This window comes from Dryobates pubescens, chromosome 27 (genome assembly GCF_014839835.1).
Source record: "Dryobates pubescens isolate bDryPub1 chromosome 27, bDryPub1.pri, whole genome shotgun sequence".
NCBI classification, from domain to species: Eukaryota; Metazoa; Chordata; class Aves; order Piciformes; family Picidae; genus Dryobates; species Dryobates pubescens.
In genome coordinates this window covers 11,942,326-11,964,643 of record NC_071638.1, presented here as the reverse complement: position 1 = coordinate 11,964,643, position 22,318 = coordinate 11,942,326, and the positions used below count along the sequence as shown (strand labels likewise).

Below are 22,318 nucleotides of genomic sequence, written 5' to 3'. Positions count from 1 at the left end.
AGTTGCTCTATTTTAAATAATATAGGGACCTTGCCATCAAATTGAGCCTCAGTCAGCCCTTGCTGATTTTCACTACTTTTTGTTGAATTCATTTCAGTGATGCTGTGAAGCTGTGCTTTGTCACATTATTTATACATATATAGGTTGGACTTGATGATCTCTGGGGTCTTTTCAAACCTGGTTAGGAACTGGCTGGAGGGCCGAGCCCAGAGAGTGGTGGTGAATGGTGCCACATCCAGCTGGCAGCCAGGCACCAGTGGCGTCCCCCAGGGATCAGTGCTGGGCCCCATCCTCTTTAACATCTTCATTGATGATCTGGATGAGGGGATTGAGTCAGTCATCAGCAAGTTTGCAGATGACACCAAATTAGAAGCAGATGTTGGTCAGTTAGAGGGTAGAAAGGCTCTGCAGAGGGACCTTGACCGACTGGACAGATGGGCAGAGTCCAAGGGGATGGCATTTAACAAGTCCAAGTGGCAGGCCGCAACAACCCCATGCAGTGCTACAGGCTGGGGTCAGAGTGGCTGGAGAGCTCCCAAACAGAGAGGGACCTGGGGGTGCTGATTGACAGCCACCTGAACATGAGCCAGCAGTGTGCCCAGGTGGCCAAGAGGGCCAATGGCATCCTGGCCTGCATTAGGAGTAGTGTGGCCAGTAGGAGTGGGGAGGTCATTTTGCCCCTGGACTCTGCACTGGGTAGGCCGCACCTTGAGTCCTGTGTCCAGTTCTGGGCCCCTCAGTTTAAGAAGGACATTGAGACTCTTGAACATGTCCAGAGAAGGGCAACGAGGCTGGGGAGAGGCCTTGAGCACAGCCCTGTGAGGAGAGGCTGAGGGAGCTGGGATTGTTTGGCCTGGAGAAGAGAAGGCTCAGGGGAGACCTCATTGCTCTCTACAACTACCTGAAGGGAGGTTGTAGCCAGGAGAGGGTTGGTCTCTTCTCCCAGGCAACCTGTGACAGAATAAGAGGACACAGTCTCAAGCTGTGCCAGGGGAGGTTTAGACTCGAGGTGAGGAGAAAGTTCTTCACTGAGAGAGTCGTTCATCATGGGAATGTGCTACCCAGGGAGGTGGTAGAGTCACCATCCCTGGAGGTGTTCAAGAGGGGATTGGATGTGGCACTTGTTGCCATGGTCTAGTCATGAGGTCTGTGGTGACAGGTTGGACTTGATGATCTTTGAGGTCTCTTCCAGCCTTAGTGATACTGTGATACTGTGCTACTGGTTGATTCTGTGATTCTGTAATTACTAACCTGCCTGGGGAAGCCACATTGCTGCCCCTCTGTGGGGTGAGGTGCAATTCACTTGCTGCACAGCAAGCAGAGTCCTGAACTGGGATTCTGCAGCCACTGAAATGACTTGAAAGGAGCGTCTCAGCTCCCCCCACGCCAGACACAGAGCTGGCTCAGCTGCTTTGCCAGCCCAACACCTCCCACTGCAGGCATTGCAGCTGCACCGCAGACGGCACTCAGCCAGGAGCACACTGAAGTGAAGAGGTTGAGGAGTCCCTGCCTGCTCGCCTGCCTGCCTAGGAGAGCCATGACACTTTCTGACCAGCTGGTCTTCTCCCAGGGAGTACCTGCTTCTGGGTGAGTGCACCAGGCGGGGTGTGGAAGCAGCTTGCTAGGAGGTGGGGAGGGAATAGGATCATAGGCTCACAGGATGTTGGGGATTGGAAGGGACCTCTGAAGATTATTGAGCCCACCCCCCCTGCCAGAGCAAGACCATAGAATCTAGCACAGGTCACACAGGAACACATCCAGATGGGTCTTGAATAACTCCAGAGTAGGAGAGGGCTTTTCTTAGGCAGTTTAGACCACAAGAGCTCTGGAGAACTTCAACAAAAGCTTTCAGTGATGGCCTGATGTTGACTCCGCCATGGTACTGGGGATTTTAGCATGGGTGTCAGGGACCTCAGAGATTTGCCCACCTGTGGACATATTAATCATGGAGTTATCACAGAATCCTAGAATGGTTCAGGTTAGAATCATCCTCAGAGATCATCTACTCCAACCTAAGCCCTGGGCAGAGACACCTCTCAACTAGACTTGGCTACTCACGGCCTCATCCAGCCTGGCTTTCAATACCCCCAGGGAGGAGGCAGCCACAGCCTCCCTGGGCAGCCTATTCCAGAGTCTCAGCACCGTCAGGCCGAAGAACTTCATCCTCAGATCCAGTCTAGCCCTGCTCTCCCTCAACTTCCAACCATTCTCCTTTGTCCTGTCTCTAGACACCCTCAGGAAAAGTCCCTCTGCAGCCTTCCTGGAGGATCCCTTGAGCTATTGGAAGGCAGCTCTAAAGTGTCCCCAGAGCCTTCTCTTCTCCAGACTGAACAAGCCCAGCTCCCTCAGCCTGTCCTCATAGCAGAGGTGCTCCAGCCCTTGCATCATCTTTGTGGCCTCCTCTGGACCTACTCCAACAGCTCTGTGTCCTCCTTCTGCTGGGGACCCCAGACCTGGAGGCAGGGTTGGAGGTGGGGTCTGAGCAGAGCAGCGTCAAGGGGCAGAATCCCCTCTCTTGCCCTGCTGCCCACACTCCTCTGGCTGCAGCCCAGCACACAGCTGCCTTCTGGGCTGCATGAGGGCACTGCTGGCTCCTGGGGAGCTTCTCAGCAACCAACACCCCCAAGTCTCTTTCTTCAGAGCTGCTCTCAGCCCACTCTGCACCCAGCCTGGATTTGTGCTTGAGGCTGGGCCAACCAGATGCAGGACCTTGTGCTTTGAGTTGTGCTAAGAACAGACCAAGAAGGCAAACGCCAGTGCAATGCTATTGACAGGGGCATGACGAAAGGCAGTGCAGAGGGCTTGGGGTGCATGTGATGTTTCTACACCGTGGCCAAGGCACAGGAATTCTGAAAAGGGCTTGGGGTTTTTTCCTTCCCTTTTTTTTTCCCTCCAGAGAGTGTAATAACTCTGTTTTGTAGAAAGCTTGTGCTTGTGATTCTGGGAGGGCAATTCCAAAGGGCAGAAAGTGACTGAAATAACAGAGACTGGACACATCAAAATCAAGGCATTTAATAAAATAAACCATCTCTCCTTTTTTTTTTTTTTCATGTTTTTTTTTTTTTCTCCCTAAAAGCTGTGTTAAAAATATGTAACCCTAAATGGGTTCCAAACTGGGGACCAGCTCCTGGTTCTCAAACTGGGGAACAGCTCCTGGTTCCGGGGACACACAGCAACTTTTCAGAGCACTGGAGCCACCTAGACAAATGTATTGGGGGGATTGGACTGAATGGGCCAGGCAAGCTTTTTTTCCTTTGCTTCCCTGTTAAAAGCTTCGTAGATTGAGTCTTTGGTGACAGTTTTGGCTGGAGCTGGGATGTCTGCAATCCCAACGTGGTTTGTTTTGGCTATCCTGGAGCTGGAGGTGATAGTGTAGGCGTTGCTCCTGTAGCATTTCATGGCAGACATGCAAAAGGTTTCTTTCATTCCTCTTCTGAAGTTGGCGTTGTACACGGAGTAGAGGGTTGGCTTAGAGGCTGAAGAGCTGAAGGAGCTCCAGGTGATCGCCAGGAAAACCAAGGAGCTCTTCCTGTACTCTGTTTCCTGCGGGTGCCACAGCTGCACCACGTAAAAAGGGAGCCAGGAGAGGAGAAACACCGCATTTAACATCAAGAACATCTTGATGGTTTTCACCTTTGTTCTGGGGACAATGTTCATTGTCCTCCTGACAGTCCTGCCATCCGTGCCTATTCTCCAAATGTGCTTGACGACCTTCTGGTAGAAGAGGATAATGAGGAGGGAAGGGATCAAGAACACCACCAGGAGGTGGATGACACCGTAGAGGGCTCCTTCCCAAGTGGCAGGGAGGAAGAAGTTGCAGTGGTCATCGCTGTTGGAGCCATAGAAGAAGAAAGCCGGAGATGCAAACAGAGCCTCAAAGAGCCAAGAGGCCAGAATCATTTTCTTGGCTTTCTCCCTGGACACTTTGAAGCTGAGGGGGTAGACGATGGTGTAGAAGCGATCCAGGCAGATGGAGAGGAGCACACCCATCTGCACCCCGGGGGTGAGGTACTGGATGTACCTGACCAGCTTGCACATCGCACTGCCCAGCACCCACCTGCCGTGGGCGAACTGCAGCAGCACGAAAGGCACACTCGCCACGCTGATCAGCAGGTCTGCACAAGCCATGGAGACCACAAAATAGTTGGTGGTGGATTGTGTCCTCCTGCTCCTGTGGATCACTAAGCAAACGAGGGAGTTGCCGAAGAAGGAAACCAGCCATAGCACTCCCAACACCACGCTGGCTGCTGCGATTTCCCCCGGCCGCAGTGCAGGCTGCAGAACGCTGTGGTTCCTGCTGGAGCTGGCTCCTGGGGGCGACTCTGTCATGCTGTAGCCAGCAGGAGGGATGGAGGCTTCAGGGTAGCTCTTGTTCTGCAGCAGGAGCAGTAGGGTGGGGAGAACGAAAGGACCGCTGCTGTTGTCCATGCTATCGGCAAATCCCAGCAGGTCTTTTGCTCAGTCTGTGTACAGAGAGAAAAGAAAAGGTTTGAGGCACCAAGTACGTGTGAAAAGCCTGCCTTAAGCAGTGAAACTAGCAGAGGTCCTACTCAGGGTTGTAAATTGCTAGATGGAATCACAGAATCACAGAATGTCAGGGGCTGGAAAGGACCTCAAGTGATCATCCAGTCCAGCCCCCCTGCCAGAACAGAATCACCCAGGGCAGGTCACACAGGAACTCATCCAGGCAGGTCTTGAATATCTCCAGAGAGAGACTCCACAAGCCCCTTGGGCAGCCTGTTCCAGTGTTCTGTCACCCTCACAGTGAAATAATTCTTCCTCCTGCTTCCATGGAACTTCCTCTGCCTCAACTTTCACCATTACCCCTTGTCTTGTCATGGAGTTAGTAATTTAGGCAGACGGTTGGGTTTACCTTAGCCTTCTACAGCGATAAAGAGGAAAACCATTTAATACTGTTGGCTACCTGTCTGCAAACTCATTGCCAGAACTGATGCTCTAAAAAGGATCCTTTTGATCGAGCTGTTGCCATGCAAAGGCTCTTACTAGAAAGCAAAACTCTTTCTCTGGGTATACTGTGTGAATGCAGAGTCCTGAGACTGTGCAAGACAAATCAGGATTCAATCTATGACCAGAAGATCAAAAAATTCATCCCAGAAACCAAACAGAGATATTCCAACAGCCACCACCACCCTCCTCATCTTTCCAAGGGATCCAGTTCCCAGCTCTGCTTTCTGAGGTTTATTTCAGTACTTTGCTCTGCCTACTCTAGCTCTGCATCTATTACCAACTGCATCCTTCTTGTCTGCCTACTCAGAGCAGAGCCTGGATGAGTTTGGGATGTTGCTCCTTGTGATGCTTGGCAAGTCATCTTCAATAACACAAAGCAAAACAATAGTCAGCTGTGGAAGAGCAAAAGATATATTCATTGCTGGATGTGGTTAGAGAAGATTTTTTTTTTCCCTTCTAGCTTTTTAGACCCTGCATTCATTAGCTGTGCTGAGTATGACACTCTGTGTTTCACATGACCAGGCTTGATTTCCCACCAGCTGCACAGCACAGGCATAAACTGAGCATCCTTGAAAATGCAGAGTGTGCTCGAGACTAGACTGCAGCAGTACAGTTTAGGAGTTCATCTGCTGGAGAGCAGCCCTGTGGAGAAGGACCTGGGAGTCCTGGTGGGCAACAAGTTCTGCATAGGACAGCAATGTGCCCTTGTGGCCAAGAGGGCCAATGGGATCCTGGGGTGCATTAAGAGGAGTGTGTCCAGCAGTTCCAGCGAGGTTCTCCTCCTCTGCTCTGCCCTGGTGAGGCCACACCTGGAACATTGCATCCAGTTTTGGCCTCCCCAATTCAAGAGGGACAGGGACTGGAGAGAATCCAGTGGAGAGCTACCAGGATGATTGAGGGACTGGAGCACTGTTCTATGAAGAGAGACTGAGAGCCTTGGGGCTCTTTAGTCTGCAGAAGAGAAGACTGAGAGGGGATTTAATAAATGTATCTAAATATCTGAGGGCTGGGGGTCAAGAGGGAGGGGACAGGCTCTGCTCACTGGAACCCTGGCGTAGGACAAGGGGCAATGGATAGAAACTACAGCACAGGAGATTCCACCTCAACATGAGGAGGAACTTCTTCACTGTGAGGGTCATAGAGCACTGGAACAGGCTCCCCAGAGAGGTTGTGGAGTCTCCTTCTCCGGAGACTTTCAAGAACCATAAGTGGGTTGGATTTGGTTGATAGGTTGGACACGATGATCTTGAAGGTCTCTTCCAACCTGGTCTGGTCTGGTCTGGTCTGGTCTATTCTATTCTATTCTATTCTATTCTATTCCATTCCATTCCATTCCATTCCATTCCATTCCATTCCATTCCATTCTATTCTGATGTGTTCCTCTGTGACCTGTGCTAGATTCTATGGTCCTGCTCTGACACGAAGGTTGGACTCGATGATCTTTGGAGGTCCCTTCCAACACCTAACAACCTGTGAAAGTGGCACAGCCAGTTTGTGATGGGTTGCCACAGGACCCCACTGCACCTCTCCTCCATGCCTTGCACTGTATCCAGCTGCTGACTCTGTGTCACTGGGAAGTGGGTCAATGCATGAGTCACCAAGGCTGCTCCCAAAGCAGCTGGCCTTATTTAGCATCTTTCACATGCAGGCTGTGTTGGAGAGCAGAAAACATGACTCAAATTAAAACTGGACTTGGCAGAAGCAGTTTGAGGCTGGTAAGAACTGGGTTTGTTTCAGTGGGGTGTGGTAAACAAGGAATCTTGCATTGCACTTCCCCCTGCCCCCCATCAAAAACAGCATTTGGAGACATCAATAGTGCGACCCAGCAGTGGAGGATGTCATGAGAGCTGCAAGGGGCACCATCAGGGGGTGATACATTGCCTCTCATCCCTAGAGCTGGAGGGCTTTAGGTGCTGCCCAACCCAGTCTCCACCTTCCCTTCTCCCTTTGTTGCTTTGCCTCCATCGCTTTCTTAGTAGCTTTGCCTGGCAGAGGATTCCTGGTTTCTCAGACTGCTCCTGCTTGCCTTTCCCCACCCTTCATCAGGTGAATCTGCTCTGCTGGAGGTACCCTGCTACCATCAGCTGTCTACAGGGTTATTTGGGCTGCAGTCTCTGGCAGAGTGACAGTACAACATGCTAAATTACATGGTAGAACTATCTGTAGTAGGAATAAAACATGTGGAGCCTGTTAGAAAAGAACATTATGGGCTAACTTTCTTCCTTAATTTCTTCCTTAATTGCCCTTCTTGAGTTAGCACTAAGAACCCTAATGACTATGGCCCTATAGATCCGTGTCCAGTTCTGGGCTCCCCAGTTCAAAAGGGACAGATAAATACTGGATAGAGTCCAGCAGAAGCTATGGGGATGATGAAGGTACTGAAACATCTGTGTGATGAGGCATGGCTGAGAGACTGGGGCTGTTTAGTCTGGAGAGAAGGCTGAGAGGGGACCTTATCAATGATTATAAATATCTGAGGGGTGGGTGTCAAGATGAAGGGGTGGGTCTCTTTTCACTGGTGCCCAGTGGTAGGACAATGGGCAATGGGTACAAACTGGAACACAGAAATTCCACCTCAGCGTGAGGAAAAACTCCTTTGCTGTGAGGGTGACAGAGCCCTGGAGCCTCCTTGTGGAGACTCCTTTTCTGGAGACTCAAAACCTACCTGGATGTGTTCCTGTGTGACCTGCCCTGGGTGATCCTGCTTTGGCAGAGGTGTTTGACTGGATGATCTCTAGAGTTCTCTTCCAACCCCTAACGTCCTGTGATTCTATGACCTTTTTCCTCTGTGGGCAAATCCAGTTATTTTATGGTGGAGATTTAAACTTCTGCATTATGAGGAAAGCTCTTAATGGCATCACAAATAGGAGCAGCTCAGCATATGCACCACTCTGTGAGCAAAAGGGATGCACTCTAGGATGCAAATAACCAGAGATTCTGTACCTTTGCTGTCTTGCTACACCCTGATACAAGCCTTATATGTCACCAGTCCCCCCATCCTCCTTTGCTGACACGTGGCTTAAGTGCTAATGAACTGTTCAGCTTGCAAACATTAAATCCACAAGAAAAGGGTCATTGGATCTTTAGTCTCCTTTTGCTGTGCAAGCCAATATGCAGGTATTGGAAACACAAAAAGTGAGACCTATGGAGAGCCAACATGTGAGGCCTACTTTCATTTTGCTTTAACAGCAATGCTTTGGTTTGTTTTTTGCAAGTCTGTGTAGATGCAGAGATCTCAATTTTTGGGGTGCATCAACAAAAATGTGGCCAGCAGCTCTAGGGAGGTTCTTCTCTCCCTCTACTCTGTCCTGGATGAGACCACACCTGGAATATTGTGTCCAGTTTTGGGCTCCCCGGTTCAAGAGAGAGAGAGACCTGCTGGAGAGAACCCAATGGAGAGCCATGAGGATGATCAGGGGATTTGAGCATCTCCCCTGTGAAGACAGACTGAGAGCCCTGGGGCTGTTTAGTCCTGTGAAAAAGAAGACTGAGAGGGGTCTGATCACTTATCCTTATATTCCAAAATCTCACTTTCAAAGTTTTGAATATTTTAGAGTGAGAATCCTTTTAAAACTGATATGAGGGCTTCTTGTATTGCTGTTGCAAGCTCTGAATCTTTTGCATTTGTTTGGGAAGGAGAGGAAAGAAAAAAAAGAAAAAAGAGGTTGTGAAATGACTCAAAATTGTCAGAGAGGTTTCCTGGTGCCAGTTCCTGTTTTACAGTGTCACAGGACATTAGAGGTTGGAAGGGACATCCAGAGATCATCAGTTCCAACCCCCCCTGCCAAAGCAGGATCACCCAGGGCAGTCCACACAGGAATGCATCTGGGTGGGTTTTGAAAGTTTCCAGAGATGGAGACTCCACAACCTCTCTGGGCAGCCTCCTCCAGGGCTCTGCCACCCTCACTGTAAAGAAGTTTCTTCTCATGTTGAGGTGAAATCTTCTGTGTTCAAGCTTGTACCTCTTGTTCCTTGGCTTATTATGTCTGTGCACCACTGAAAAGGGCTTGGCCCCCTCCACTTGACAACCACCCCTCAGATATTTATAGACATTGATCAGATCCCCTTTCAGTCTTCTTAAGACTAAACAGCCCCAGGGCTCTCTGTCTCTCTTCATAGGGGAGATGCTCAAGTCCCCTAAGCAACCTCATGGCTCTATGTTGGATTCCCTCCACCAGGTCTTTGTCCCTCTTGAATTGGGGAGCCCAAAACCAGACACAGTATTGCAGTTGAGACCACAGGTGTGGTCTCAGCAGGGCAGAGTGGAGGGGAAGAAGAACCTCCCTAGACCTGCTGGCCACGCTTTTCTTGATGCACCCCAGGATCCCATTGGCTCTCTTGGCCACCAGGGCACATTGCTGTCCCATGCAGCACTTGCTGTTCATCAACGCTCCAAGCTCTTTCTCTGTGAAGCTGCTCTCCATCAGGACAGGCCTTAACCTGTCCTGGTGCCTGCTATTACTCCTCCCCAGATGCAGGACCCTGCACTTGTCCTTACTGAACTTCATGAGGTTTGCCTGCACCCAGCTCTCAATGTGCCCAGATCTCATTAGATGGCAGCACAGCCTGACAGGTGTCAGCCACCCCTCCAGTTTTGTACCATCAGTGAAATTGCTGAGGGTACTCTCAATGCTCTCATCCACATTGTTGATAAAGATATTGAACAAAACTGGATCCAGTACTGATCCCTGTGGAACACCACTGGCCACAGGCCTCCAAGTTGACTCTGTGCCTCTGATGACCACCCTTAATTTACAGTTTCAAGGCCCAAACACTCCATTTTCAGGGTTATCCCTTTGGGTTGATAGCAAAGGGAAACATTCTTGCTAGGTCTCCAAAACAGAGCTGTTTAGAGGAGAAGTATTTGAGCCAGAAGAACTTCACAAAGTCACTGCCACATCGGTTTTGCTGTTGCATGGAGCCCATAGGGCACAGTTAATGTGTTTGCACGTTTATGTAGCATGCATCACAACTTGGAAGAGGAAAATCCAATAAGATTTGTAAAGGAATGCAATAAATGCCTTCTAAAATGTTTAATCAAAAGAATAAGCATTTTCTTTTCCCCCAGTCACTGGGGGTTTCTTTTTTAGGATTAAAAAGGTATCTGAAAAAACAGATCATTGAACTCAGCCTGGCATTGTCAGAAAGGCTTTCTTAATTCAATGTATTTTACTTCTCTGCATCAGAACTGCAAGCTTTGTCACAGCAAATTGTGTATGGTTTGCCATGACCTTTGGACTGCCTGTTTCTTCCATCTCCTCTGCTCTTGCCCACAGCCTAAGGGCAACAAAGCTGGGGAGGGGTCTGGCACACAAGCCTTATGAGGAGCAGCTGAGGGAGCTGGGGTTGTTTAGCCTGGAGAAGAGGAGGCTCAGGGAAGAGCTTATTGCACTCTACAACTACCTGAAAGGAGGTTGTAGCCAAGTGGGGGTTGGACTCTTCTCCCAGCCTACCAGCACCAGAACAAGAGGACAGAGTCTCAAGCTATGGCAGGGGAGGTTTAGGCTGGATGTTAGGAAGAAATTCTTCACAGACAGAGTGATTTGCCATTGGAATGTGCTGCCCAGGGAGGTGGTGGAGTCATCATCACTGGAGGTGTGTAGGAAGAGACTGGATGGGGTGCTTGGTGCCATGGTTCAGTTGATTAGATGGTGTTGGATGATAGGATGGACTCAATGGTCTTTTCCAACCTGGTTAATTCTATTCTATTCTATTCTAGTCTAGTCTAGTCTAGTCTAAACTCATTTTCAGCTCTGTTGTCAGATCAGGTTCCACCTACTGGAGCTGTCCAAGAAGAGTGCAAAGGAGTTTGAATTATACCTTTGCAGATGACTTGCCTTCCTTGATGGGGATTGGATCTTGGTCCTTGGACACGGCCAGGCTGGAACTTCTCCTGGTTCAAAGGCAGAAAAATAGCTACTCTCTCCCACAGACATTAATTTTTGGCAACAGCAGGCCCTGCTCACAACACATTATGCTCTGCTCCTTAATGTGAGGAACGCAGTGCTTACAGGGCTGCCTTGCCGTGGTGGGTGTTGACAGATGAGCCGTGATGAGTCTCAAGCTTGGCTGATTTCTCTGCCCATCTCTTGGAAATTCTCACCCTCTCCCCAGTGAGTGTCCTCTCCCTCAGAGGGAGCTTCAGTGAGGACTTTGGCAGCTTAGCTCACCTCTCTCACTAGCAGTGAGCACAGGGAAAACCTTAGATTTTTGGCATTGTCTCTATATGAAAAAGTCACGTGGAAATGAACTCTGGATGCTAACTCTTGTGAAGCTCATGTGGTACCAGGATTTTTGCATTGAAACAAACATTAGTGCTGAGATGGATGAGCTCCTGTCACAGGGTTCCTCACCCTCACAATGAAGTGAACCTAGTGCTCATGTAACACAGGTCACCTGTGCCTGCCATAGTGACAGAGTGGGGTGGCACTGGTAGCTAATAATCATCCCAGAATAGAATTGCCAGAAGTCTTAAAAGGCTTCCAGAAGGACTTTTCCCATGAGAAGAGGACAAGACCTGAATGAGCAGTAGGAGAACATTCCCATGGGATTCCATCAGAGGATATGGCCATTACTGAGAGCATGTAATAGCCTTCCTCTGCTAACTTTGCTGGAGAAACTGGGAGTGTTGAAGGCTGTGCAAAGTCCATGGTTAGGTTGGAAGGGATGTCTCAACTGAGCTAGGCTCAGAGAGGACAAAAGCAGAGTAGGAGAAGCCACCAAGGCAGGATGGTGGCTTGCTGATAACCCCTGTACTGGAGATGTCTTCTTGGGCAGGGTGCCAGTTGATGCCTGTCAGAAGGAAAGTCCAGGGAATGGTGGAAGCTGCTGGAAGGGAGAAATCCCAAACACATGAGTGCTGTGTCATGTTCTCATGCTGGGACAACTGTGTTTGTGGTGGGGAGGTTAAGCAGACTCTATTTGAGGATGCTATTGGCTGTTTGATATTGCTCTCAAATTGTTGAACACCTGAAGGAGAGTGCCTGGTGGGGCTGCAAAGGCAAATGTGGATGGAGATCATATGGTGTGACCCAGATGGGGGAATTGCACTGCACAGTTTTGTAAACAGAGGCTACACAGGAAAATTGCTGGGGAGTGAGATTCTGCAAGCTCTTACTTTAAGCTAAGGAGCAGAGCTCCCCAAACATGGCTAAGGTATGGCAGTTCCTCCCTGTACTGGCTCAGCTGAGACCAGGCTGTCTAAAACAAGCTAATAAATTAAGCTTCCAAAATCCAAACATACAGACTAGCTTTCATAGATTAGCTTTTAAGGATGCCTCTGGGTTGGCATCCAATTTTTCTGCAGACCAAGCCACTTACTGAAGTGATTAACAGTGCCTTTCACAACAAACCTTTAAGAACCACATTTGAGCATCCTTGCCAGAAGGAACTGGCTATGAATCCTGCCTCATACACACGAATGGCCTTTTAGAAAGCAGTAGGCAGTTTTACTTCTCCAGAACTCCATGGAGCCAACATACTGCTTGACATGCTGGATAAATAGACAACATTGCCATGTATGTGCCTGAGTGACGAAGAACACCATAACCTTTTGGCCTCTTTCTGGCTACAGAAATCAAAGATTACTATGCCCGTGGTGTTTCCCTAAGCAGATGCATCCAGGAACCCAGACAGAGAACAGGAGACAAGGCTTTCAGAAAGGATGATTTCAAATTAACCACTGAAGGAAAAAAAAAAACCACAAAAGCAGCTCTTTTAGTGTAGTAACACGAGGAGGGAAGATGCTGTTTGAATGTTATCTAGAGACAGGAAACAAGCAAACAAGAAAGGCACAGGAGCAGATTGGTCTGCTCCATCTTGGTACAAGTAATTTTCTGCTTTCATGGAACTGGTCACATCAAGGGATTATATTTTTTTTCTTTCTTTTTTTTTCTTTTAAAGACAAACTGGTGGCCTAATGCAAACATAATGATTATAGGTATGCAAGAATGTAAATTCATGTAGAGAATACAGGTAGTCATTCTGCAGCAATTCTACACACCTCTGCTTTCGGCACAATCAGCTTCCAAGTCAAGCTTTGCACAGCATTTGCTGCTGAGGAGTGAGCCCTCCTTGCTAAACGCCAAGGGTTTGGAATGCCCATAAGGACACACACAGAAGATAAATCCCCGGCAAAGCCCATCCTGCTCGGCTCTGCCAAGAGATCTGTCCCCCGAGCCACAGTGCTGCCCATCACAGCCCCTAGCCGTCCACCTACCTGCTCCAAAGCATAATCCCAGAGGCGTCGTTCCCGTCCTTTCTCCTCGTTTCCGTCCTTCTTCCCTTTGTTATCCCAGATGAAGGCACCTATAGGAAGGTGAAACCCACGGAGAATATTCCCATCTGCAGCAGCCTCTGTCCGGCGATTTGTAAACCTGATTGAGGAGGGGGGAGGGGGTGTTCTACCCTTCTTCTTTGACGGAGGGGGAAAAAATGACGTTTCGTAGGGCAGGCTGCTGCCGCCCGTTTCTTTCCTTGTCATGTGGGATGCGGATCATGTGCCCGACCCTTCCCAGGACGCTTCCGCCCCGGGTCCTCCTCCCCCGGCCCCGTCGGGGACTGTCAGCACCAGGGACAGCGGAGCGGCCTCCTGCGCCCCCGCCCCGAGGCCCCGACGGGGCAGGCGCGGCGCTGCCCACCCCCGGTACCGCCCGGGGCGCCGCCGTCGCGGCCCGACCCGCTGCAAGAGCCTAGCGGGGCCGGGAGGGTCAGCCTCGGGGGCAGTGCCGCTCCTGGGGCCGCTGCGGGCTTTGGCCGCCGGCGCTGACGTCCCGGTTGCTATGGCGAGGCGCGGCTGCTGGAGAGGATGCTTTTCTTCCCCGATGGTCGCCATGGGACCCCGCCAATTGAAAGAAAGGAACCGGCTGAATAAGGAGAAGGAGGTGGAGAGAATATTTAATTAGCTTCCTCTGGGAATTTGTGCTCTGGGGCTGTTCAGTCTGTGAGAAGAGAAGCCTCCGAGGAGACCTTATTTGTGGCCTTCCAGTATCTTAAGGGGGCCTACAAGAAATCTGAGGAGGGACTTTTTAGGGTGTCAGGTAGTGATAGGACTAGGGGGAATGGGAAAAAAAAAAGAAATGGGTAGATGCAGATTGGATGTTAGGAAGAAATTGCTCACCATGAGGGTGGTGAGACTCAGGAACAGGTTGCCCAGGGAGGTGGTAGAAGCCTCATCCCTGGAGGTTTTGAAGGCCAGGCTGGATGTGGCTGTGAGCAACCTGCTGTAGTGTGAAGTGTCTCTGCCCATGGCAGGGGGGGGGGGTGGTGTGTGGAACTGGATGATCCTTGAGGTCTCCTCCAACCCTAACGTTCTATGATTATTTTTTTTTTAATTCCCATGTAGATACTGAAACTTGCTAAGGAAAAAAAAAACGGCCTGTCTGTTCCCCAATCATAAAAGCAGAGAACCATGAAGGCTGGAAAAGACTTCTAAAGATTATCAAGTCCAAGTGGCCACCCAACACCACCATGCCCACTAAACCCTGACCCCAAGTGCCATGGTTTTTGAACACCTCCAGGAATACTGACTGCCAACTCCCTGGGCAGCCTGTTCTGATGCCTGGCCACTCCTGCAGTGAAGGAAGTTTTCCTATACCCAATCTAAACCTCCCCTGGCACAAGTTGAGGCATTTGGCACATGTTTCTTTCTGAGGAGTGGCACTGGCACTATTTCCCTGTGTTCTCTTCTACCTACACCTCATTAAGCAAAGCAGAGCATTTGCCACCCTCTCCAAATCTCAGCAGCATCTTACAAATGTTTGCCCCACAGAAGCACAACAGCTACATCAGTTGGGTTAACCCTGAAGTTTAAAAGCAGGGATGTCTAATTTTAGTCCAAACAAATTCTCTGTCTGTGAACTAATCATGAACTGCTCCTGCAAGAACAATCTGGCCTTCTGTAGAGATTCCTTGTGACTCTTGGTTCTCCTTCTGAATTGCAGAACCCAGGCAGAGGAAAAGGCAAGAGGTGCTGAATTTTACCTGCAGATGTGCATCTGCTGGCTGTTGGATTTCAGCAGGATTTCCACACAAAGCAGCCAGCACTCACTGGCCCTTGAAGTTAATATACTGCGTTATGCATTCTAATAAATGACACTTCTTGTGACCTACATGCACAGAGTGCAGCTGAGATGAGTCATAGTTCTGTGCCTGTGACTGCCACATCTTCTGTGTTCTCAAATCAATGCCTGTATTTGAGAGTGAGAGGGGAGGACTGGTGCTGAAGTGTTCCTTCAGAAAGCGGCAGTGAGATCTGTACCTGCTGCAAAGCAGAACTCTTTCCTTGGAGACACTGATCTAGTGCCTCTTACTCAGAGACAGTTTCCAGTCACACAGTGATAGAATCCTAGAATCCTAGAATGGTCCAGGCCAGAAGGGACCTCCAAAGGTCATCCAGTCTGACCTCCCCACAGTCAGCAGGGACATCCTCAACTAGATCAGGCTGCCCAGGGGCTCGTCAAGTCTTACCTTGAATAGCTCAGGGAAGGAGCCTCAACCCCCTCCCTGGGCAACCTGTTCCAGTGTTCCACCACCCTCAACTTTTTCCTGATACCCAATCTAAATCTGCTCTTCTCTAGTTTGAAGCCATTGCCCCTCATCCTGTCACCACAGGCCTTTGTAAACAGTCTCTCTCCATCCTTCCTATATCCCCCTTCAGGTTCCCCCTGTAAGGCTGATATTAGGCCTCCTCAGAGCCGCCTTTTCTCCAGGCTGAACACCCCCAGCGCCCTCAGCCTGTCCTTGTTAGCAGAGGTGCTCCAACCCCCTGATCATTCTCGTGGCCCTCCTCTGGACCCTCTCCATCAGGTTCACGTCCTTCCTATATTGATGTCAAAGTCAGATTGTCAAGATCAAGACAGGAAGAATTTCTGGCAATGCCAGTCAGAGAATCCTAAGCAGTGGAGAAGTGCTGTGACAAGCACAGGAAGCATGGATACTTGAGTGCAAAGGGAAACCAAGTCACAGTTTGTTATTTTAATCTGATGACCTGGTTTGAGGCCAGGCAGATCCTCTCTTGCCCCTGAGAGGGGCAAAAGAATGACACTCTCACAAATGGATTGCAGAAGTGATGGAAAGTTTAAATGGAAAAGTGATTACTGTTTTACAGAAGTTGCAAGCATAGTGACAAAAGAAACCCCAAATCTACAGAATCCCCTATAGCACACCCAAAAGCCTCCCAAACACTTCCCTTCTCCACACCTGAGGGTATACCCGAAACCCTCAGGGCTCTTTCTTTCCCCCCACTGCTAGGCTAGTCTCAGGCTGGCCAGGTCTGAGACCAGCCCTCCCCCTTCTCCTCCTGGCATTAGGCCTAGCCAGGCCTAAGAGGCCTTGAGATACTCCCCCATGGTTACCCGATAGGGAGCAGAGAGGGAAGAAAGGGGAAGAGAAAGCCTTTGCAGCTGGTTTTATAGGGTGCAGGATATTATTGGTAGAAATACACTATGTCCTGTGTCCACCTACGGGGTTGGACACTCAAGACACTGGAGGTGTAACCTGTGTGGCAGCAACAGGAGGCACCCAGCCTAAACTGCCACATCTGATAACACACTTCTGATTGAACATGGCTGAGTGGGAGATCTTTTTTTTTGGATTGTTCAGCTACCTACCTTCCACTTAGCAAAGGGGGAAAAAAAAAAGAGAGAGAGCTTTGAGTTTCCCACTGCAGAGCAACATTTTTTGATTTGGGTTTGTGGGAGAGAGCTGACAGAGATGGTGTCTTGTAGATACAGCAAGTCAGAGAATCACAGCTTAGTCGGGGGGCTTTGTGTAGACCAGAACTAGTGATGTGAACATGCCTTAAACCAAAGCAGATCAAAACAACCCCCACTGAACCCCAAATCTATGAATTGCTTTGATCTACCTACCTTCAGATAAGAAAAGTGGATGCCTGTAGCCTTCCATGGCTCTCCATAGAAGAACTGTCCCCATTGTAAGTTTAATATGCTGCTCAACGAGCAGGATTGGTTTCCCACAGCGTTAACCTGGCTTTGCAGCAGCAGCAGCAGTCTGCTGGGATGCAGAAACCTGAGCTGGCTGTACATCAAGGGTGTAAAATGTTAACACTGCTCCTGTCAGCAGGTCTAATTTGACAGCTGTATGGAGGGCCATGAGGAGGTGGTCTCCTTAACTGCTGTGTTACATGGTTGTGTTCAGACGTGAATGTCTGCTACAGATTGGCACAGCAGCACAGAAGTCTGCCTGCTTCAGTGCCAGAGACCAATGCCTAAGGTGTGCAGGTATTTAAACAAATAATAGTAGAATGGCTTAGGCTGGGAGGGACCTCAGAGCTCATCTACTCCAACCTCCTCACCATGGGCAGGGACACCTCTCAACCAGACTCAGCTGCTCAAGGCCACATCCAGCCTGGCTTTCAACATCACCAGGCACGAGGCAGCCACAGCTTCCCTGGGCAGACTATTCCAGGGTCTCACTGCCCTCATACTCAAAAACTTCTGTCTAAGATCCAGTCTAACCCTGCTCTCCCTCAGCTTCAATCCATTCCGCCTTGTCCTGTCTCTAGACACCCTCAGGAAAAGTCCCTCTGCAGCCTTCCTGGAGGATCCCTTCAGGGATTGGAAGGCAGCTCTAAGGTCTCCCCAGAGTCTTCTCTTCTGCAGGCTGAACAAGCCCAGCTCCCTCAGCCTGTCCTCACAGCAGAGGTGTTCTGCTGCACAGATCTTACTAGAGGTCTTTCTCTTACAATGCTGTGACAGTTTAGGCTGTGCCTTTAAAAAAATTCTGAGCATATCTACACTTGGGTGTAGAAAGGAAAACAAAGATTATTCTAAACGAGTTTCATTGGTCAGATGTGAGATGAAATCTCCCTCACATTTTTTTACAATGCACAGACCCACTGTAGCCCCAGACTTATCCTGTCACATCCTGATAACCAGCAGCCCTTAGTCCTCATCATCTTTCACCCAGTAAAGGCTTTGACATAAACTTTTAGCCAGTGAACCAAAAACAAGCTTAGGCATTCAGGAGAGCAAGCGCTCCTCACTTGGCCGAGGCAAACAGGGCATCTTACTGTTTGAACAATCACTAACCTGGACTTCTTGAGTTTTCCCAGGAAGGAAAACTAAACTGGAATGATTCTGATCTACACTGCCAGAAGCATTTCTGCATGTTAACATTGAATGCATTGGCTATTTTCAGATGTGTTTGGGTAAAATCTTTGCTCTGCTATAGTCAGGGTCTTGTCTCTGCTTCGGAGAAGGAGTCAGGGAGTTCTCTGTGCAGCTCGAACACACATGAGGTCCCAATGACCTTCTCATCTTGCATGCATTCTCACCATGCCTTTTTAGACATGGAGACCCTTGCTTACACTATGATGGAGTTCCTTCAGCAGATCTGACATAGGGCTTAGGAGTTCTGTTGTGCTCCCGTTATCTTTATTCACACCCCTCTGGCCAGGCCTGGCTGACAATCACGCCTGGAAAGTCAGGTCCATCTGTTCCCTCCAAAGGATGCAATCAAATGCCTTTAGCAAGGAAAACACTGCCAAAGATGTTCTACAGCCTTGCCTGCTGCTTTCAGCTGCTGTTGAGAGGCATGTCAGCTTATTCACCAGTCCTTTATGAAATATTTATCAATGCCTTATCTTTAGACACCTCAAGCAGCAGAAGTAGCCTCTGTGTTAGAAATCTGTGCACAAATCTGGGACACTCAAGTCACTTTTGAGGTCTGCAGAACACTCTCTTGGTGGCTTGAATGTTACTGTGAAACAGATAGCCTTGTGACAGTAGAAAGCCAACTTCTTTTCTGGCTTAGCTTTACCATTGTTAAGAAAGAAAAGACAGTAAATAAAAAGAGGTGGGGATTGATTTCAAACAAAAAAATGTAACAAACAATGAATAAGCCCTGAGAACAGACACCAGGTTTTGCCACATATTTATTGCTGTTTCCCCTCACCTCTGAAATCTGCTCTTAGAAGAGTGTGTGGGCTATTATAAAACAGCCATTACCTGTCACTCAGTGTGGCCACCGGGTTCTCTTACTTGGACAGAAATGGTAATTTCTTTCCCTCTACTGTGCAATAAACTCTGAGGCTGTTTGTGAAGCACTCCTGCCCTTAGTTTCAATTCTGTCTTGCTGCAAAGGACTTAAATAGAGCCAAGCCTTTGAAATGCCAATAGCTGTGCTGATGGACTCAGGTCCTTTGTGTTCCCTGGGTGAAGCAGTAGCTGCATACCAAATCTCGCTGTCAAAGAGAGAATGGAGACCCTGCTGATGCAGAAAGCTGAAGGTGACTGCAGAGACATCAGCTCTGCCTCTGCACCAAGTGAGGAGGAGGCAAGGCTTTGGAAGGTGGTGACACCAGGATGTCCACTTCTGCTTAAAGTGCCATGATCTGGATTTGGTGGGCAGGCCCTTGTGCCAGCACATAAATTCCTCCCTGGACTGTCAGCTCAGCTTCCCCAGAAAGGCTCAGGCTTAACTCTGTGAGCCACTCTCTGAAGGCTGCTAGGAGCTGAGAAAGCTCACAGAGTTGTATGGCTCTTAGGAAGGGCTCTAGCAGTGCCCTGGCAGCTTGCCTTGGGAAAGGATGGAGGACGCACATTGCAGGCATCCATTGCCCTCCCCACTCTCCCCCTCCCCCCCACCCCCGGCTCCTCAACAGGTTGTCATGGTCATGGCAGAGAAAACTCTCATGTGCATAAAACTGTATGAGAGAGAAATGCCCTCCAAAGAGACACAGAAAACAATAGCCAGAGGTGGTTATTGTTATTTCCCATGAATAGTCAGCGTGCTTTTGGGACAGTGATGTTCGAAGGGACCTCTTTCTTGTCCCAGCCTCCTGGCCAAGAAGACTTCACCACGGCCAGTTTGATTTGAACGGTTTATAAAACAGAGAAGAATGCACCCTAAATGTGCCAAGGCTGCAATTTATTCTTTCTCGGTGACACTCCAGGGTAGCTTTTCACACTTTCACCCAGACAAACCCCCACAGCAGCTTTGTGGGGTTGCTCCCAGAAGCTCCCTCCCTGAAGGAGGTCTCAGCGCTGCGCCTCAGCAAGCAAATCAATGCTGCCCTCCCGCGGCCCCGGCTGCTGCCTGCCGGGAGGGAGCTGCTGGTGATCCTCCGCCTCTCCGCAGCCTTTCTCTGCTCTGCTGACTTTGTTGTATTGGAAGGCGGAATCTGGCTTTGCAATGACCCGAAAAAGTCTTGTGGAAAGCTCAGTCCAGACAAAGTGAAACCCAACAGCTCTGACCACCCCTTTCTCTCTTCTAGCAGCATTGCTGGGACTGGCTTCTTACACCCTATTTCTCTGGTTTTGGAGAGTTTTACAGGTTTGCTTTTGTAAAAGAGGCCCAGACTTTGCTTTCATTTACACTGTTGGATGCTTGCTTGTTTCAATGTGGTTCAGCTCTACTAGAGCTTCTGTAAGCAAGACAAGACAAACCACAGCTGGGCTTATTGTAGATGAGCCACAGGTGAGGCTAGAGGCATGCCTGTTTCAACAGACACCTTGAATGCCATGGACAGAAGGACACCAGGCTTTACTGTGAGGGTGATGGAGCACTGGAGCAGGCTGCCCAGAGAGGTTGTGGAGTCTCCTTCTCTGAAGACTTTTCAAAACTCACCTGGATGTGTTCCTGTGCAACCTGATCTAGATGAACCTGCTTTAGCAGAGGGGTTGGATGACATGGTTTCCAGAGGTCCCTTTCAACCCCTACTATTCTGTGACTTGTGTGTGACTCTGTGACTTCTCTCCTCATGTATAAGTCCTGCTAAAATCCAACAGCCAGGAGGTGCACATCTGCAGGTAAAAATTTGGCATCTCTTGCCTCTTCCTCTGCCTGGGTTCTGTAGCGGAGAAGGAGAGCCAAGAGCCCCAAGGAGTCTATACCGAGGGCCAGATTGTTCTTGCAGGAGCAGGTTTCCTGGGGGGTTGACTAGATTTTAATGCTTCTCAGGTGAGAAGTTCATAGAATGAATAATGAAGGCTGAGGGAGGTATTGCATGTGAGGTGCTTGCCAGCTTAGAGGGCTGAAGTGAATTTTTGATAGCATTTGGCTCTGCTTGGTCCCTTGGCAGCTGAAGGCTGTGTTCTTCCTCATCTTCACACTCTCCTCTCTTCCCTCTTTTCTTTACACAGTCACAAGTGGCTGAGATTGGAATGAGCCTCTGAAGGTCATCTGGTCCAGCCTCTTGCTCAAGCAGATCAACCTCCAGCAGGCTGTCCAGGGCCATGTCCAGTCAGGTTTTAACTTATCTCCAAAAATAGAGACTCCAGAGCTTCCACAGGCAGCCTGGCCTTGCCTCCTCCTGTCCTTCTCCAGCCTCTGTGCATTCCTTGCTTCAATCAGTAGGTGACAGCAAGCTCCAGCCAATGTGCCCAGGGCCACCAGACTGTCTCCCAGGCATCGAGTGTTGAGAAAAACCCTGGTGAAATCTGGAGGAAATGTGTGGCAAAGAAAGGGGTGGAGGATGGAGTGCAAGGACAATAATGTGCCAGGGAGAGGAAGTGTTTGGGGAGTTCCTCCTCAGCAAGTCAGAATAACAGGGAAAGAACAACCTCATAGACCAGCATAGGCTGGGGGCTGGTCTGTTGGAAAGATGCTCTGGGGAAAAGGACCTCCTAGGGGTGTTGGTGGACAGGATGACCATGAGCCAGGAAGCCTGTCAAAAATTAGCAGGAACCTGTTGTCTGCTGAAAGACAAAACAAACAAACAAACACCCCCCACCCCAAACAAACAAAGAAACAAACAAATCCCAGCATATTCTGGAGCCCTGCCTTGGAATTTCTGAGCATGAGTAATGAGGACAGGTGACAGAAACTTGGAGGTCCTGCAGCAGTGCCCTTAGCACTTGGGAGCTTTGCTGTACTACCCTGTACCCTATAGAAGAGAGGTCATTAATCCACTTAACTCCTGGGCACCAAATGTTTGACTTCAGGAAGGAAAGGATCTAATATGAGGCTTAATGTCTCAAGTGGGTTTCATAGAATCATAGAATCCCAGGATGGTTTGGGTTGGAAAGCACCTCTGAAGCTCATCCAGTCCAACCCTCCTGCAGTCAGCAGGGACATTCTCAACTAGATCAGGTTGCCCAGAGCCTTGTCAAGCCTCACCTTGAATAGCTCCAGGGATGGGTCCTCAACCTCCTTCCTGGGCAACCCTTAGGCATGAAATTTTTCTTACAGAGATTAGTTAGATTACTCAATGGAAATAGCAATCAGAATACCAAGACATGGTTAAAGGAGGAAATGGTGGGGAAATGGTGTAATAGCAATTTTTTTCATGGAGGGTGGGAAGATAAGAATGTATTCTGGGAGGTGCAGGGCAGGTCTGGTTTGTGGTTGTTGTTTTGTGTTTTTTAGTGAGGAAACAGTACTGTACTTT

At 49.3% G+C, this 22,318-nt stretch overlaps 1 protein-coding gene across 1 annotated transcript; it reads right to left on the bottom strand.

Annotated features, from left to right (window-relative positions):
• Nucleotides 1-3,070: 3,070 nt before the first annotated feature.
• On the bottom strand, nt 3,071-13,545 carry GPR19 (G protein-coupled receptor 19). The gene is made up of 2 exons (XM_054173773.1): nt 13,187-13,545; nt 3,071-4,463 (listed from the first exon to the last, which is right to left on the bottom strand). Exon 2 carries the CDS (start codon nt 4,426-4,428, stop codon nt 3,199-3,201), a length of 1,230 nt encoding a protein of 409 aa, XP_054029748.1. The 5' UTR covers nt 4,429-4,463; nt 13,187-13,545; the 3' UTR covers nt 3,071-3,198.
• Between the last annotated feature and the right edge of the window lie 8,773 nt (nt 13,546-22,318).

Coding starts and splice junctions, on each gene's coding strand:
- GPR19 (XM_054173773.1), bottom strand. CDS start 4,428: ATGGACAACAGCAGCGGTCCTTTCGTTCTCCCCACCCTACTGCTCCTG.